Consider the following 19,908-nt stretch of genomic DNA (forward strand, 5'->3'; position numbering starts at 1 on the left):
TTATTATCCTTTGCAGGGCCTCCTGAAATAAACATTACGTATATGTTAAAGGGTCTGCAATCCATCAATACATTGAAAATACATTGGCCTACGATTGTATTTCATGCCAATCAATCACATATTCAAATTGCTTGTCAGGTTTAGAAGTTCACCCATGACCAATTATAACCTCCCACTGATTGGCTGACTGTCCTCTTGGTTCCTGCCATACGACTCCTGCCCTGCGTCAGCACCCATGACCAATTATAACCTCCACTGATTGGCTGACTGTCCTCTTGGTTCCTGCCATACGACTCCTGCCCTGCGTCGGGCATAGGAAGAAATGGTACTGTGACTTCCTTACCAACATCAGAAGTATCAGAGTCAGAATCCACACAGCAGGCTTACAATACGTTAGCCAGGGCACACAGCCAGGACACTCACCCAGGACACACAGCCAGGGCACTCAGCCAGGACACACAGCCAGGGCACTCAGCCAGGGCACTCAGCCAGGGCACACAGCCAGGGCACACAGCCAGGACACTCACCCAGGACACACAGCCAGGGCACTCAGCCAGGACACACAGCCAGGGCACTCAGCCAGGGCACTCAGCCAGGGCACTCAGCCAGGACACTCAGCCAGGACACACAGCCAGGACACACAGCCAGGGCACTCAGCCAGGACACACAGCCAGGGCACTCAGCCAGGACACACAGCCAGGGCACTCAGCCAGGGCACTCAGCCAGGGCACTCAGCCAGGACACTCAGCCAGGGCACTCAGCCAGGACACACAGCCAGGGCACTCAGCCAGGAGACACAGCCAGGACACTCAGCCAGGACACACAGCCAGGGCACACAGCCAGGACACACAGCCAGGGCACTCAGCCAGGGCACACAGCCAGGGCACACAGCCAGGGCACTCAGCCAGGACACACAGCCAGGACACTCAGCCAGGACACACAGCCAGGACACTCAGCCAGGGCACTCAGCCAGGGCACTCAAGGCTTCATCTGCAGCGTTTCTGGAGGGCTGCCAGATTCAGGATCAGCACCCGCAGCTCCACTACTCATCTAAAGCTATTTCCTGGTGCTGTGTGTAGCGAGCCGCGTGTTGGAACTATGGCCACACATAGTCCAGGCTACACGCGATTTGTATAAATCCTGGCCTAATTTTTCTTGTGTTTCTACATCGAGTCATATTCAGTAACCCACATCATGATGAACTCACCCTAAAGGCTGGTTGTGAATGGCCTACATAATAAGTCATGCTGAAACTTCACAACTGCTCTGCTCTCTACTTGGACCGCCTGGGAATGGAACATGGTCTTTGTACTGTCTCTATGCGGATGGATATCTGGCACCAACGCAGTGCCTGGGTGATTTTCCAAATGGTACCCTATTCCTTATATAGTGCACTGGGGTCATCTCCATGTGAATGGACCCATGAGCACCAACAGGTTCATATCAAATTGGGTGTCAAATAAAACGCTAAGAATTTATATTTTGGGGGAAATGAAGGCATAGATATATTTTTCAACCATTTTCCATTAAAGAACATTTGCATAAGCAATGGTAAAGGGGTCTTAGAAATCCAAACTATCTACCAGAAAAAGTCTTAAAAGCTATTAGAACTACATCAAAACACAATAATGTTGAAGACCCCTGCCAGCTATTATCAACACTTACAGCGCCTTCGGAAAGTATTCAGACCCCTTGACTTCTTCCACATGTTGTTACGTTACAGCCTTATTCTAAAATGGATTAAATAAATAAAAATCCTCAGCAATCTACACACAATACCCCATAATGACAAAGTGAAAACAGGTTTGTAGAAATGTTTGCAAATGTATTAAACATAAAAACAGAAATACCTTATTTGCATAAGTATTGAGACCCTTTGCTATGAGACTCGAAATTGAGCTCAGGTGCGTCCTGTTTCCATTGATCATCCTTGAGCTGTTTCTACAACTTGATTTGAGTCCACCTTTGGTAAATTCAAATGATTGGACATGATTTGGAAAGGCACACACCTGTCTATATAAGGTCCCACAGTTGACAGTACATGTCAGAGCAAAAACCAAGCCATGAGGTCAAAGGAATTGTCTGTAGAGCTCCGAGACAGGACTGTGTCGAGGCACAGATCTGGGGAAGAGTACCAACACATTTCTGCAGCATTGAAGGTCCCCAAGTACACAGTGGCCTCCATCATTCTTAAATGGATGAAGTTTGGAACCACCAAGACTCTTCCTAGAGCTGGCCAAACTGAGCAATCGGGGGAGAAGGGCCTTGGTCAGTGAGGTGACCAAGAACTCAATGGTCATTCTGACAGAGCTCTAGAGTTCCTCTGTGGAGATGGGAGAACCTTCCAGAAGGACAACCATCTCTGTAGCACTCCACCAATCAGGCCTTTATGGTAGAGTGGCCAGACGGAAGCCACTCCCCAATAAAAGGCACATGACAGCCCGCTTGGAGTTTGCCAAAAGGCACCTAAAGGACTCTGACCATGAGAAGCAAGACTCTCTGGTCTGAAGAAACCAAGATTGAACTCTTTGGCCTGAATGCCAAGCGTCACGTCTGGAGGAAACCTGTCACCATCCCTACGGGGAAGTATGGTGGTGGCAGCATCATGCTGTGGGGATGTTTTTCAGCTGCAGGGACTGGGAGACTAGTCAGGATCAAGGGAAAGATGAACGGAGCAAAGTACAGAGAGATCCTTGATGAAAGCCTGCTCCAGAGCGCTCAGGACCTCAGACTGGGGCAAAGGTTCACCTTCCAACAGGACAACAACCCTAAGCACACAGCCAAGACAACGCAGGAGTGGCTTCGGGACAAGTCTCTGAATGTCCTTGAGTGGCCCAGCCAGAGCCCGGACTTGAACCTGATCGAACATCTCTGGAGAGACCTGAAAATAGCTGTGCAGCAACGCTCCCCATCCATCCTGAGAGAGCTTGAGACGATCTGCAGAGAAGAATGGGAGAAACTCCCCAAATACAGGTGTGCCAAGCTTGTAGCGTCATACCCAAGAAGACTCGAGGCTGTAATCGCTGCCAAAAGCGCTTCAACAAAGTACTGAGTAAAGGGTCTGAATACTTATGTAAATGTGATATTTCTGTTTTGTATTTTTTATAAATTATCAGAAATGTCTAAAAACCTGTTTTTGCTTTGTCATTATTGTAGATTGATGAGGGAAAAAAAACAATTTAATAAATTTTAGAATAAGGCTGTAACGTAACAAAATGTGGAAAAAGTCAAGAGGTCTGAATACTTTCCGAAGGCGCTGTATATTTGCATCTGGAGAAATGATTTGCCTTCTGTAAGTTTAAGAAACATTGTCCTATACAACAAAACCCATATAGTGTATCTTCAAGATATTCAAGATAAAGAACGTTCACAGAAGTAACAAGTAAAGGTAGACTTATCAATTAGTTCTAGTGTTTTAACTAATATACCTTTTTATGAATTAAGTGATTAAAAATTCTGAGACCAAATCGGTAACAGAATGACAGACAAATCATCAACAATGGTATTACTACAGTTGAACTGGCTACAATGGGAACTCAAAATAGTCACAGACCACAGTTGGGTCTCCTGCTACTGTCCTCCTTCCACTGGTATACTGTTATGTTCATCTCATAGGGTCTCCTGCTACTGTCCTCCTTCCACTGGTATACTGTTATGTTCAGCTCATAGGGTCTCCTGCTACTGTCCTCCTTCCACTGGTATACTGTTATGTTCATCTCATAGGGTCTCCTGCTACTGTCCTCCCTTCCACTGGTATACTGTTATGTTCAGCTCATAGGGTCTCCTGCTACTGTCCTCCTTCCACTGGTATACTGTTATGTTCAGCTCATAGGGTCTCCTGCTACTGTCCTCCTGCTACTGTCCTCCTGCTACTGTCCTCCTTCCACTGGTATACTGTTATGTTCAGCTCATAGGGTCTCCTGCTACTGTCCTCCTTCCACTGGTATACTGTTATGTTCAGCTCATAGGGTCTCCTGTTACTGTCTTCCTTCCACTGGTATACTGTTATGTTCAGCTCATAGGGTCTCCTGCTACTGTCCTCCTTCCACTGGTATACTGTTATGTTCAGCTCATAGGGTCTCCTGCTACTGCCCTCCTTCCACTGGTATACTGTTATGTTCAGCTCATAGGGTCTCCTGATACTGTCCTCCTTCCACTGGTATACTGTTATGTTCAGCTCATAGGGTCTCCTGCTACTGTCCTCCTTCCACTGGTATACTGTTATGTTCAGCTCATAGGGTCTCCTGCTACTGTCCTCCTTCCACTGGTATACTGTTATGTTCAGCTCATAGGGTCTCCTGCTACTGTCCTCCTTCCACTGGTATACTGTTATGTTCAGCTCATAGGGTCTCCTGTTACTGTCCTCCTTCCACTGGCATACTGTTATGTTCAGCTCATAGGGTATCCTGATACTGTCCTCCTTCTACTGGTATACTGTTATGTTCAGCTCATAGGGTCTCCTGTTACTGTCCTCCTTCCACTGGTATACTGTTATGTTCAGCTCATAGGGTCTCCTGCTACTGTCCTCCTTCCACTGGTATACTGTTATGTTCAGCTCATAGGGTCTCCTGCTACTGTCCTCCCTTCCACTGGTATACTGTTATGTTCAGCTCATAGGGTCTCCTGCTACTGTCCTCCTTCTACTGTCATGTTCAGCTGAACTGTTCTCTCTCTCTCTCTCTCTCCCTCCCTCCCTCCCTCCCTCCCTCCCTCCCTCCCTCCCTCCCTCCCTCCCTCCCTCCCCCGACTCTTACCAGCATTGGAGCATTGACCGACACCGGATGTTGAAAAGTAGTTGAAATTTGATCAGTCCGCCATGGTCTACAGACGTTGAAATTTGGTCCGGACCGGCCTTGATTTGCCTCAAACATAGACATCCATGATTGGTGACCGGACCAAATCTGAACCAATCATAGACGTCTAGGTTTCACAAGTCTGGACAGCAGAGTAGAGAACAGTGAAGAAAAGTAGTTTATAGTTAAGTACAGTACACTAGAGTAGAGTACAGTAGAATGTAAAATACTGTGAGGAACTCTACTACTGTACTGAACTCTACTACGATGTGGTGTACTCTACTCTAGTCTAGTCTAGTCTAGTCTAGTCTAGTCTAGTCTAGTCTAGTCTACTCTAGTCTACTCTAGTCTACTCTACTCTACTCTACTCTACTCTACTCTACTCTAGTCTACTCTACTCTACTCTACTACTCTAGTCTACTCTACTCTAGTCTACTCTACTCTACTACTCTACTGAACTCTACTACTGTACTGAACTCTACTCTAGTCTACTCTACTCTACTCTACTCTACTCTACTCTAGTCTACTCTACTCTACTCTACCCTACTCTACTCTACTCTACTCTACTCTACTCTACCCTACTCTACTCTACCCTACTCTACTCTACTCTAGTCTACTCTACTCTACTCTACTCTACTCTACCCTACTCTACTCTACCCTACTCTACTCTACCCTACTCTACTCTAGTCTAGTCTACTCTACTCTACTGAAGTCTACTCTACTGTGATGTCCAAACTTGTGAAAAATAGACATTATGATTGGTTCATATTTTGTCCGGTCCGGAACAACCAATTTTGTTCTTGTTTGGGGGCGGAGTTCATTACAATAATAGCCAGTGTGTAGAGTAATGCAGATATGCAAAGGATGATATTGCATATTTCTACCTTTGTGTTCCTGTTCAGGATAAATCCCCATGAAGAGCATGACTTTCATATCCTTCATTATGTATTACTGTGTAGTACAGATCAGATCAGGGACCCATGATGAAGTTCTGTTACCCTCATTCCGTTACCCTCATTCCGTTACCCTCATTCTGTTACCGGGTGTTAATTCACTTCACCTACTGTAATTCAATAACCAAAATTGATTTTTTCAAACTAAAAGGTGTCATATCATAGCTGACACCCCATTCTTTCTGCAGACAGCTTTGAATCTTAATTCAGAGCAGATATGTAACAAGAGTGTTGGGAAAACATGGTCGAATTAAAACCTGAGGGAGATTTTACCATAATTCCGTTACCAAAGTTTGCATCTGCACAGTTCTTCAACTAAATGTGTTTTTGTGACATTTTCTGTATAAACTGTTCAAAGTAGTCGTTGTGTATAGAGTTCTATGGTTTGTTAAACTTTGAAATCAATGGTTTTGCATACATTTTAAAGTGAAAAAACTGAGACTCAGCATAATTCAGTTTCTGTGAAATTGCCCCACTACCTTTACCAGGCCCTGCCATCACCTGCTCCAGAGGTCATGTCATCACATGGAAACAAAGGACTACAACACCAGTTACCTCTTCTTTATGACCCCTCCTGTCATTGCATTAGTGTACACTGTCAATATTGCCTACCTGAGAGAACCACAATGGAAATAAGCCTCAGGGGTCAAAATGAATGCCAACAAAATGTTGATTTGAATTTCATTGGTCATTGTGATGCATCATTTTTATTATGGGCGTCAGGTAACATAATTCTCTGAAAAACATCAACCTTTAGGGCTATATGAGGCTGTCGGCTACATATTTTATGATGAATATATTCATTACATTCTAGTATGTGAGCTTATATGGCCAATGGAGAACAGAATACACAACAGAATAATAGATATAATATAGCCCATTGACTCAGGTCAGTTTCCATCATGTCCAACCACAGTAATATCAGATATCAGATATCCACTGCACAATAAGGCTTCTCAACAATAAGGGGTGTGTCCTGAGTCCTGCTCTGATCTAATTTGGCCAAGCCCACAGACCGTTCAGCCCATAGGCCAAGCCCACAGACCGTTCAGCCCATAGGCCCAGCCCACAGACCATGTTCAGCCCATAGGCCCAGCCCACAGACCCATGTTCAGCCCATAGGCCCAGCCCACAGACCATGCTCAGCCCATAGGCCCACAGACCCACGTTCAGCCCATAGGCCCACAGACCCATGTTCAGCCCATAGGCCCAGCCCACAGACCCATGTTCAGCCCATAGGCCCAGCCCATAGACCCATGTTCAGCCCATAGGCCCAGCCCATAGACCCATGTTCAGCCCATAGGCCCAGCCCACAGACCACGTTCAGCCCATAGACGGTATAAGATAACAACTCACACCAATGTATACTACACATTCATTATTGATGAAGGCTAGTCATTGGGGGGCATTTGAGATGTGCAATCTGCAGCCCTATGTTTGGGCATTCTGTATCTGCATGTTATGTCATGTGAGAGTTGACAGATGTCTGTTAGTTCCCGGGGGGGACCGAGCGAGCGAGCGACCGTGCAACTGAGCAACACGACATGATTAGGCAGACTTGAGGATTAGGCTTCACTTCTATTTAAAACTGATGCACGACACTAGGGACAGATTATTAGACAAAATATATATACACAGTGATGGTAAATATGATCATACATAACCCTAATGGGTCGTTCCACCTCAAAAAAAAAGAGGATTGACACCCACCATCTCAGATAGTAAAAGATACGATTAGCATTAGCATTCCTGATTAGCATTAGCATTCCTGATTAGCATTAGCATTCCTGATTAGCATTAGCATTCCTGATTAGCATTAGCATTCCTGAAACATTATTTAGTTGAAATAGAATTTGATCTCTGAAAAATTAAGCTAATTGATTGCACTCAAATTGACCATTTTAATTGATAGGATTCAGATAATATTCAATATAGTACCCAATATCTGATTTTGACCAAACTTCTTCCTACCAATGAGTAAGACATGAAGACCCTCCACACCCCACGTCAATCACACCCGAGTATACAGTATCAGTTCTCTATGTTTTACAACTCAACAAAATCCAGAAAAACGCATGTCAAAAATGTTATAAATTGATTTGCATTTTAATGAGGGAAATAAGTATTTGACCCCCTCTCAATCAGAAAGATTTCTGGTTCCCAGGTGTCTTTTATACAGGTAACGTGCTGAGATTAGGAGCACACTCTTAAAGGGAGTGCTCCTAATCTCAGTTTGTTACCTGTATAAAAGACACCTGTCCACAGAAGCAATCAATCAATCAGATTCCAAACTCTCCACCATGGCCAAGACCAAAGAGCTCTCCAAGGATGTCAGGGACAAGATTGTAGACCTACACAAGGCTGGAATGGGCTACAAGACCATCGCCAAGCAGCTTGGTGAGAAGGTGACAACAGTTGGTGTGATTATTCGCAAATGGAAGAAACACAAAAGAACTGTCAATCTCCCTCGGCCTGGGGCTCCATGCAAGTCTCACCTCGTGGAGTTGCAATGATCATGAGAATGGTGAGGAATCAGCCCAGAACTACACGGGAGGATCTTGTCAATGATCTCAAGGCAGCTGGGACCATAGTCACCAAGAAAACAATTGGTAACACACTACGCCGTGAAGGACTGAAATCCTGCAGCGCCCGCAAGGTCCCCCCGCTCAAGAAAGCACATATACAGGCCCGTCTGAAGTTTGCCAATGAACATCTGAATGATTCAGAGGAGAACTGGGTGAAAGTGTTGTAGTCAGATGAGACCAAAATCGAGCTCTTTGGCATCAACTCAACTCGCTGTGTTTGGAGGAGGAGGAATGCTGCCTATGACCCCAAGAACACCATCCCCAACGTCAAACATGGAGGTGGAAACATTATGCTTTGGGGGTGTTTTTCTGCTAAGGGGACAGGACAACTTCACCACATCAAAGGGACGATGGACAGGGCCATGTACCGTCAAATCTTGGGTGAGAACCTCCTTCCCTCAGCCAGGGCATTGAAAATGGGTCGTGGATGGGTATTCCAGCATGACAATGAACCAAAACACACGGCCAAGGCAACAAAGGAGTGGCTCAAGAAGAAGCACATTAAGGTCCTGGAGTGGCCTAGCCAGTCTCCAGACCTTAATCCCATAGAAAATCTGTGGAGGGAGCTGAAGGTTTGAGTTGCCAAACGTCAGCCTCAAAACCTTAATGACTTGGAGAAGATCTGCAAAGAGGAGTGGGACAAAATCCCTCCTGAGATGTGTGCAAACCTGGTGGCCAACTACAAGAAACGTCTGACCTCTGTGATTGCCAACAAGGGTTTTGCCACCAAGTATTAAGTCATGTTTTGCAGAGGGGTCAAATACCTATTTCCCTCATTAAATGCAAATCACTTTATAACATTTTTGACATACGTTTTTCTGGATTTTTTTGTTGTTATTCTGTCTCTCACTGTTCAAATAAACCTACCATTGAAATTATAGAATGATCATGTCTTTGTCAGTGGGCAAACGTACAAAATCAGCAGGGGATCAAATACTTTTTTCCCTCACTGTATATATATATATATACACAGTCGAAGTCTGAGGTTTACTTACACTTAGGTTGGAGTCATTAAAACTCTTTTTTCAACCACTCCACAAATTTCTTGTTAACAAACTATAGTTTTGGCAAGTCGGTTAGGACATCTACTTTGTGCATGACACAAGTAATTTTTCCAACAATTGTTTACAGACAGATTATTTCACTTATAATTCACTGTATCACAATTCCAGTGGGTCAGAAGTTTACATACACTAAGTTGACTGTGCCTTTAAACAGCTTGTAAAATTCCAGAAAATGATGTCATGGCTTTAGAAGCTTCTGATAGGCTAATTGACATCATTTGAGTTAATTGGAGGTGTACCTGTGGATGTATTTCAAGGCCTACATTCAAACTCAGTGCCTCTTTGCTTGACATCATGGGAAAATCAAAAGAAATCAGCCAAGACCTCAGAAAACAAATTGTAGACCTCCACAAGTCTGGTTCATCCTTGGGAGCAATTTCCAAACGCCTGAAGGTACCACGTTCATCTGTACAAACAATAGTACGCAGGTATAAACACCATGGGATCACACAGCCGTCATACCGCTCAGGAAGGAGATGCGTTCTGTCTCCTAGTGATTAACGTACTTTGGTGCGAAAATGCAAATCAATCCCAGAACAACAGCAAAGGACCTTGTGAAGAAGTATCTATATCCACAGTAAAACAAGTCCTATATCGACATAACCTGAAACGCCGCTCAGCAAGGAAGAAGCCACTGCTCCAAAACCGCCATAAAAAAGCCAGACTACGGTTTGCAACTGCATATGGGGACAAAGATCGTACTTTTTGGAGAAATGTCCTCTGGTCTGATGAACAAAAAATAGAACTGTTTGGCCATAATGACTATCGTTATGTTTGGAGGAAAAAGGGGGTTGCTTACAAGTCGAAGAACACCATCCCAACCGTGAAGCACGGGGGTGGCAGCATCATGCTGTGGGGGTGATTTGCTGCAGGAGGGACTGGTGCACTTCACAAAATAGATGGCATCACGAGGAAGGAAAATTATGTGGATATATTGAAGGAACATCTCAAGACAACAGTCAGGAAGTTAAAGCTTGGTCGCAAATGGGTCTTCCAAATGGACAATGACCCCAAGCATTCTTCCATAGTTGTGGCAAAATGGCTTAAGGACAACAAAGTCAAGGTATTGGAGTGGCCATCACAAAGCCCTGACCTCAATCCTATAGAAAATGTGTGGGCAGAACTGAAAAAGTGTGTGCGAGCAAGGAGGCCTACAAACCTGACTCAGTTACACCAGCTCTGTCAGGAGGAATGGGCCAAAGTTCACCCAACTTGTTGTGGGAAGCTTGTGGAAGGCTACCCAAAACGTTTGACACAAGTTAAACATTTTTAAAGGCAATGCTACCAAATACTAATTGAGTGTATGTAAACTTCTGACCCACTTGGAATGTGATGAAATAAATAAAAGCTGAAATAAATCATTCTCTCTACTATTGTTCTGACATTTCACATTCTTAAAATAAAGTGGTGATCCTAACTGACCTAAAACAGGGAATTTTTACTAGGATTAAATGTCAGGAATTGTGAAAAACTGAGTTGAAATATATTTTGCTATGATGTATGTATACTTCCGACTTCAACTTATATATATATATATATGATACTAGTCAAAAGTTTGGACACCTATTCATTCAAGGGTTCATTTGTTTTTCAACAGGACAATGACCCTGCACCTCCAGGCTGTGTAAGGGCTATTTTACCAAGATGGAGAGTGATGGAGTGCTGCATCAGATGACCTGGCCTCCACAATCCCCCGACCTCAACCCAATTGAGATGGTTTCGGATGAGTCGGACGGCAGAGTGAAGGAAAAGCTGCCAACAAGTGCTCAGCATATGTGGGAACTCCTTCAAGATTGTTGGAAAAACATTCCAGGTGAAGGTGGTTGAGGGAATGCCAAGAGTGTGCAAAGCAGCCATCAAGGCAAAGGGTGGATATTTATATATACCATCATGTAATGGACATACACAAAATAGTCCAAATTGTTGAAGTGAAATGCAAAAAATTACTTATTTCAAAAAATTCTAAAAAATAAATAACGAAAAACTCACGGACCAGAAAAGGAGAAAACTCAAGGAGGGCATTAATCAGAGAGGCAACAAAGACACCAACGATAACCCTGAAGGAGCTGCAAAGCTCCACAGCGGAGATTGGAGTATCTGTCCATAGGACCACTTTAAGCTGTACACTCCATAGAGCTGGGCTTTACGGAAGAGTGGCCAGAAAAAAGCCATTGCTTAAAGAAAAAAATAAGCAAACACATTTGGTGTTCGCCAAAAGGCATGTGGGAGACTCCCCAAACATATGGAAGAAGGTACTCTGGTCAGATGAGACTAAAATTGAGCTTTTTGGCCATCAAGGAAAATGCTATGTCTGGTGAAAACCCAACACCTCTCATCACCCCGAGAACACCATCGGCAGGGACTGGGAAACTGGTCAGAATTGAAGGAATGATGGATGGCGCTCAATACAGGGAAATTATTGAGGGAAACCTGTTTCAGTCTTACAGAGATTTGAAACTGGGACGGAGGTTCACCTTCCAGCAGGACAATGACCCTAAGCATACTGCTAAAGCAACACTCGAGTGGTTTAAGGGGAAACATTTTAATGTCTTCGAATGGCCTAGTCAAAGCCCAGACCTCAATCCAATTGAAAATCTGTGGTATGACTTAAAGATTGCTGTACACCAGCGGAACCCATCCAACTTGAAGGAGCTGGAGCAGTTTTGCCTTGAAGAATGGGCAAAAATCCCAGTGGCTAGATGTGCCAAGCTTATAGAGACATACAGTGGGGAAAAAAGTATTTAGTCAGCCACCAATTGTGCAAGTTCTCCCACTTAAAAAGATGAGAGAGGCCTGTAATTTTCATCATAGGTACACGTCAACTATGACAGACAAAATGAGAAAAAAAAATCCAGAATATCACATTGTAGGATTTTTAATGAATTTATTTGCAAATTATGGTGGAAAATAAGTATTTGGTCAATAACAAAAGTTTCTCAATACTTTGTTATATAACCTTTGTTGGCAATGACACAGGTCAAACATTTTCTGTAAGTGTTCACAAGGTTTTCACACACCGTTGCTGGTATTTTGGCCCATTCCTCCATGCAGATCTCCTCTAGAGCAGTGATGTTTTGGGGCTGTCGCTGGGCAACACGGACTTTCAACTCCCTCCAAAGATTTTCTATGGGGTTGAGATCTGGAGACTGGCTAGGCCACTCCAGGACCTTGAAATGCTTATTACGAAGCCACTCCTTCGTTGCCCGGGCGGTGTGTTTGGGATCATTGTCATGCTGAAAGACCCAGCCACGTTTCATCTTCAATGCCCTTGCTGATGGAAGGAGGTTTTCACTCAAAATCTCATGATACATGGCCCCATTCATTCTTTCCTTTAAACGGATCAGTCGTCCTGGTGCCTTTGCAGAAAAACAGCCCCAAAGCATGATGTTTCCACCCCCATGCTTCACAGTAGGTATGGTGTTCTTTGGATGCAACTCAGCATTCTTTGTCCTCCAAACACGACGAGTTGAGTTTTTACCAAAAAGTTATATTTTGGTTTCATCTGACCATATGACATTCTCCCAATCCTCTTCTGGATCATCCAAATGCACTCTAGCAAACTTCAGAAGGGCCTGGACATGTACTGGCTTAAGCAGGGGGACACATCTTGCACTGCATGATTTGAGTCCCTGGCGGCGTAGTGTGTTACTGATGGTAGGCTTTGTTACTTTGGTCCCAGCTCTCTGCAGGTCATTCACTATGTCCCCCCGTGTGGTTCTGGGATTTTTGCTCACCGTTCTTGTGATCATTTTGACCCCACGGGGTGAGATCTTGCGTGGAGCCCCGGATCGAGGGAGATTATCAGTGGTCTTGTATGTCTTCCATTTCCTAATAATTGCTCCCACAGTTGATTTATTCAAACCAAGCTGCTTACCTATTGCAGATTCAGTCTTCCCAGCCTGGTGCAGGTCTACAATTTGGTTTCTGGTGTCCTTTGACAGCTCTTTGGTCTTGGCCATAGTGGAGTTTGGAGTGTGACTGTTTGAGGTTGTGGACAGGTGTCTTTTATACTGATAACAAGTTCAAACAGGTGCCATTAATACAGGTAACGAGTGGAGGACAGAGGAGCCTCTTAAAGAAGAAGTTACAGGTCTGTGAGAGCCAGAAATCTTGCTTGTTTGTAGGTGACCAAATACTTATTTTCCACCATCATTTGCAAATAAATTCATTAAAAATCCTACAATATGATTTTCTGGATTTTTTTCCCTCAATTTGTCTGTCATAGTTGATGTGTACCTATGATGAAAATTACAGGCCTCTCTCATCTTTTTAAGTGGGAGAACTTGCACAATTGGTGGCTGACTAAATACTTTTTTCCCCCACTGTACCCCAAGAGACTTGCAGCTGTAATATAGTAGAATAGTTATGCACGCTCAAGTTGTTATTTTGTCTTATTTCTTGTTTGTTTCACAATAAAACATATTTTGCATCTTCAAAGTGGTAGGCATGCTGTGTAAATCAAATTATACAAACCCCCCCCAAAAATCTTTTAATTCCAGGTTGTAAGGCAACAAAATAGGAAAAATGCCAAGGGGGGTGAATACTTTCTCAAGCCACTGTAGAATAACTGATGATGGAGCGCATGTGTGCGTAATAATGGTTGCCAGGTCTGCGTAATTATGGGTTGCCAGGACCGGTGATTAGTAGACTGGTGATGTCGGGCACCGGGAGGGGGCGAGCGGGAGGGGGCGAGCGGGAGGGGCGAGCGGGAGTAGACATGACAGTTAGGAAGGAGGCCTGTATCTTTGTAGTGACTGGGTGTATCCTCCTCCTCCTCCTCCTCCTCCTCTCCTCCTCCTCCTCCTCCTCCACTCCTCCTCCTCCTCCTCCTCTCCTCCTCCTCCTCTTCTACTCCTCCTCCTCCTCCTCCTCTCCTCCTCCTCCTCTTCCTCTCCTCCTCCTCCACTCCTCCTCCTCCTCCTCCTCTCCTCCTCTCCTCCTCCTCCACTCCTCCTCCTCCTCCTCCACTCCTCCTCCTCCTCCTCTCCTCCTCCTCCTCCTCCTCTTCCTCCTCTTTGTAGTGACTGGGTGTATTGATACACCATCCAAAGTGTAATTAATAACTTCACCATGCTCAAAGGGATATTCAATGTCTGTTTCTGTTGTTGTTTTTTTACCCATCTACCGATATTTGCCCTTCTTTGTGAAGCGTTGGAAAACCTCCCTGGTCTTTGTGGTTGCATCTGTGTTTAACATTCACTGCTCGACTGAGGGACCTTACAGATAATTGTATGTGTGTGGTACAGAGATGAGGTAGTCATTCAAAGATCATGTCCATGCAACTTATTATGTGACTTGTTAAGCACATTTGTACTCCTGAACTTTATTTAGGCTTGCCATAACAAAGGGGTTGAATACTTATTGACTCAAGACAGCTTTTCATTTATTATTACATTTGTAAAGAATTCAAAACAAACAAAAAATCCACTTTGACATTATGGGTATTGTGTTTAGGCAAGTGACAAAACATCTATTTTAAATTCAGGCTGTAACAACAAAAAGTGGAAAAAGTCAAGGGGTGTGGATACATTCTGAAGGCACTGGATGTACTGTATTCCCTGTGAATCTGGCAGTGGCGGCTCCTGAAAAAATTCTCAGGGGGGGCAATTTTTCTGATGATTTAGGTGACCTACACACATTTTAAAAAAGATATGTCCAGCAACAACATGAAGACAGGGGCAGCATATAAGTCAATACCAGAAGCATTTATTGACTGATCTCAAAAGTGTTGGCTTACCAGGGTTGGTGGAGCCCTCAGTTTCATCTTTGCCTCGCAAAGCTAACTCAAACACTCCGCAAAACTTCACACACTGGATTAGCCGGCTGAGGATGTGGCGGTTCTTGCTAATGTCGTAGTAAATATATATGTTATAGTGAATATGGAATATGATATGTTGAGTAAAATGTTGTGCTAAGATCTATTTAGGTCAGGAGCTGGTTATAAGTTCTGTTCCTATCCAATAACAATGGACAAAAGGGTCCTATCTTGTCAGCCAAGGACAACACCCACGCCATAGGCCTCTCAGTTCTTCCAACTCACGAGTTCTTGCTCTGAGGACACACATACACACACACACAAACACACACACACACACATCATCACTGTTAAACACACACACACACACACACACACACACACACACACACACACACACACACACACACACGCACACACATCATCACTGTTAAACACACACACACACACACACACACAAAAATCCCCTCTCTTAGGCTGAACATTTGAAGACAGAGAACCCGACTCAGAGCCAATGCAACAGTGACAGTAGCCTGGAGGGGACCTCGCCCAACTCATCAGGACCAATCAGAAGATCAGAACTACTAGATTCAACCTACTTCATTTATTGCATAAAATGTCTGCACACAATGTTTCGGGGCTCTCTTCAGATAATAATAATACTAATAATAATAATAATAATAATATGCCATTTAGCAGACGCTTTTATCCAAAGCGACTTACAGTCATGCGTGCATACATTTTTGTGTATGGGTGGTCCCGGGGATCGAACCCACTACCTTGGCGTTACAAGCGCCGTGCTCTACCAGCTGAGCTACAGAAAGTGGATACTCATGGATGCGCATCGCAATTGTCAAATGGCAACACAATTGGAGACACCACGTCATTTTTGGAGACATGTTATTGACAGTAAACTATTGTAGATGCGACTGCTAACTAAATAAAACATTTTAGCTGGCTAGCTAATCATCTTAGCTAAATGTGGGGCAAACAATTCAGTTATTTACCGTTAATTTGAGGGATTGGGGTGAAAGAAATCGAGTTACATAGTGATACTTTACGATATACTGTATTGACAATATCGCAATATTTTAGCGCTAGTTGGCTGTACCTGCACCAAAACACCATTATTGTTCCTTCATAGCTTGTTCTCAATCTTTTCACATTGGGAGCCAATTTGTTTTCAGCACTTTTATTTCCATGACTGATCAAAACTCGTTCTCATGGCTTTCTGATCCCTCTGCAACAGACATATGGTGCGCAATAAAATCACAGTATCGAATCGCAATACGTATAGAATCATGAGACTCGCAATGCATATATCTTATCGTGAGGTTCCTGGCAATTCCCAGCCCAAGTTCATTTGCCACAACAAATCTCTTCGCTAGCAAACGCGATGTCTTCTCCAAAACGGCAATGTGTCTCCAGCAATGTCTACTTTTTTGACGTTCTATGGCATCTCCACTTTCCAAGCATATATGACCACATGTAATATTTTGGTAAGTGATGCAAATAGTGAACTATGTAGGGCCAGGATGTAAAATATATGTAGCTGCAGCAATTTCTCTTATCTGATATGGTAAGTAATGGGGCTTAATGTATAGCTCCCTAAGAGTTTGACGAACGGGTCCGTGCACGCGATTCCAGATCTCTTTACCTCTGAATAAACTGCCTTTATTATACCATATCCACCCTGTCCAAAGTCTCTACTTGGTCTCAGTTCTCCAGTAAACTTGTGATTATCAACACTAACCTCATCGTTGTGGCGGCGGACAGCTAGCCTGTATCCCTCATCCAGTTGAGTGGCAATGTTCTTTTTTCGTTAGTACCAATTTTTGGAAAATCCTCGGGTGTAGGACTTTCCGCCTTTAGTAGAAACCTGTTGAATTATTAAATTTGGTCTGGGAGGTCCTAATTGTTTCGTTGCCAATTTATCTTGATTTGTTCGCCGACAAAAAGGAACTTCTTTCAAAGACACAATCGAGTTGCACTGAAGGCTAGCCATTTTTACAGTAGTAGTGAATTGATTGAGGCTGCTACCCGGTCTTTTCTTAGTTACGTTCATGGTTACGTTACGTATGACGAAAGCGCGTAAGTGCAAGCCCTCAGACACCCATAGAGATTGTATTGAAAGCTCTGAAATTTGAAAAAAATAGATTTTACATGGGAGTCTATGACAGACTTCTGGGCGATTTTCAACCTGACTGAAATCGCCCAAAAAGGGGGGGTGGCCATTTGAAGCACGACTTTAGCCTGATTGGACATTTAGTGGCAGATCAGACCAGACACGTCTAGATTACAACACTGATAACTACTGTTGCCGTGATATAATTGATTAGAAAAAAAATCCCTTCCTTTTCCCGTTTGGCAGTGCGTCGCCCATATCGCCCTATTGAACACACCGCCCCTGGAATCTGGTGATGTTTTTCTCTTCCCTGTTCAGAGAAATTAGTCATTGGTAATGAGTTGGGTTTAATGGTAATGAGTTGGGTTTAATGGTAATGAGTTGGGTTTAATGGTAATAGTAATGAGTTGGGTTTAATGGTAATAGTAATGAGTTGGGTTTATTGGTAATGAGTTGGGTTTAATGGTAATGAGTTGGGTTTAATGGTAATGAGTTGGGTTTAATGGTAATGGTAATGAGTTGGGTTTAATGGTAATGAGTTGGGTTTAATGGTAATGGTAATGAGTTGGGTTTAATGGTAATGAGTTGGGTTTAATGGTAATGGTAATGAGTTGGGTTTAATGGTAATGAGTTGGGTTTAATGGTAATAGTAATGAGTTGGGTTTAATGGTAATGGTAATGAGTTGGGTTTAATGGTAATGAGTTGGGTTTAATGGTAATGAGTTGGGTTTAATGGTAATGGGTTGGGTTTAATGGTAATGAGTTGGGTTTAATGGTAATGAGTTGGGTTTAATGGTAATGAGTTGGGTTTAATGGTAATGGTAATGAGTTGGGTGTAATGGTAATGAGTTGGGTTTAATGGTAATGAGTTGGTTTTAATGGTATTAGTAATGAGTTGGGTTTAATGGTAATGGTAATTTATTTTTATCATGAGAAACATCTATTTGTTTTCTACCCAAAGCTAATGCTGTGACCTATTTAATAAACACTTAAGAGCCCAGCAGAATTGATAAAAGCTAATGGCGGTATAGCACGAACAGCGACATCTATTGGTCAAAACTTGGTACTTCCACACTTCTTTATGGTAAATAATCCAAGAGACTTCAATTTTTACATTTTAGTCATTTAGCAGACGCTTTTATCCAGAGCGACTTACAGTTAAGTGAGTGCATACATTTTCATACTGGCCCCCCGTGGGAATCGAACCCACAACCCTGGCGTTGCAAACGCCATGCTCTACCAACTGAGCTACATCCCTGCCGGCCATTCCCCTCCCCTACCCTGGACGATGCTGGCTAATTGTGCGCCGCCCCATGGGTCTCCCGGTCACGGCCGGCTACGACAGAGTCTGGATTTCATCCTCTGAACAGGACAGAAAAAACCGGAGGGAACGAGCGGGAGTAGACATGACAGTTAGGAAGCATGTCTGTATCTCTGTAGTGACTGGGTGTATTGATACACCATCCAAAGTGTAATTAATAACTTCACCAAACCGCTCAAAGAGATATTCATTGTCTGTTTCTGTTAGTTTTTTTTTACCCATCTACCAATATTTTCCCTTCTTTGTGAAGCGTTGGAAAACCTCCCTGGTTTTTGTGGTTGAATCTGTGTTTGAAATTCACTGCTCGACTGAGGGACCTTACAGATAATTGTATGTGTGTGGTACAGAGATGAGGTAGTCATTCAAAAATCATGTCCATGCAACTTATTATGTGACTTGTTAAGCACATTTGTACACCATCACCAGATTCACAGGGAATACATTACATAGTATGAAGAAGCAATGCTCCAAACCACATCTTTCAACTACTTGTCAAACATAGAGAACTGATACTGTATACTGGTTGTTGGGGTGGGATTGGCGTGGGGTGTCGGGGGTCCGTGGGTGGCTTTTGACAACAACAAAAGATTATTCCTCATGTCTTACTTATTGGTAGGAAGAAGTTTGATCCAAATCGGATGTTGGGTACTATATTGAATATTATCTGAATCCTATAAATGAAAATGGCTGAAATAAAATAACATTTCAACAAAATAATGTTTCAGGATTATTCTACCCGTCTCTAACTACAGGAACGATTTCAGAGTGTCATGGCTTGATGAAATGATATGGAATGGCCTGACCTCTACAGCCAGCTTACATAAAAAGTGCTGTTTGCACCTCATTCTATTAACAAACTTTGCATTTGCACTGTTCTTCAAGTAAATGTGTTTTTGTAAGGATTTCTGTGGAAGTTGTTAAAAGTAGTCCATGTGCATAGAGTTGAATGGTTTGCTTAAGTTTTTAATCATTGGTTATTGTTTGACATACATTTTAAAGTGAAAAATCTGAGTCCCAGTGTCACTCTGTTACTATTAAATTTCTCAGTAGTAAAGTTCAAGTGGGAGGGACTTGTTTGTGATCTTGAAAAGTTTTTGCAAAAACATTAGAAAATGGAACAAAAATATCCAGGAAGTTTTGGAGGTCCTTTTTAGCAAGGACATTGGACGATAACACTTCGTCGTCTCTCTCTCTCTCTCTCTCTCGGCTCTCTCTCTCGCTCTGCTCCCTCGCAGACTCTTCTCTCTCTCTCTTCGGTCTCCTCTCACCTCTCTCTCTCTCTCTCTCTCTCCTCCTACTCTCTCTCTCCTCT

At 43.4% G+C, this 19,908-nt stretch overlaps 1 protein-coding gene across 1 annotated transcript in view; it reads left to right on the forward strand.

Moving 5' to 3' along the window:
- Nucleotides 1-14,049: 14,049 nt before the first annotated feature.
- Nucleotides 14,050-19,908, forward strand: part of LOC311118547 (angiopoietin-1 receptor-like) — a gene marked incomplete at both ends in the record, with an annotated part of 52,144 nt that continues 46,285 nt past the window's right edge. The window contains one exon of the mRNA XM_084193338.1: nucleotides 14,050-14,134. Within this exon, the coding sequence (XP_084049464.1) occupies nucleotides 14,050-14,134 (85 nt within the window). The remainder of the gene's footprint in view (nucleotides 14,135-19,908) is intronic.

Source organism: Coregonus lavaretus, assembly GCF_964263955.1.
Source record: "Coregonus lavaretus genome assembly, contig: HAP1_SCAFFOLD_236, whole genome shotgun sequence".
NCBI classification, from domain to species: domain Eukaryota; kingdom Metazoa; phylum Chordata; class Actinopteri; order Salmoniformes; family Salmonidae; genus Coregonus; species Coregonus lavaretus.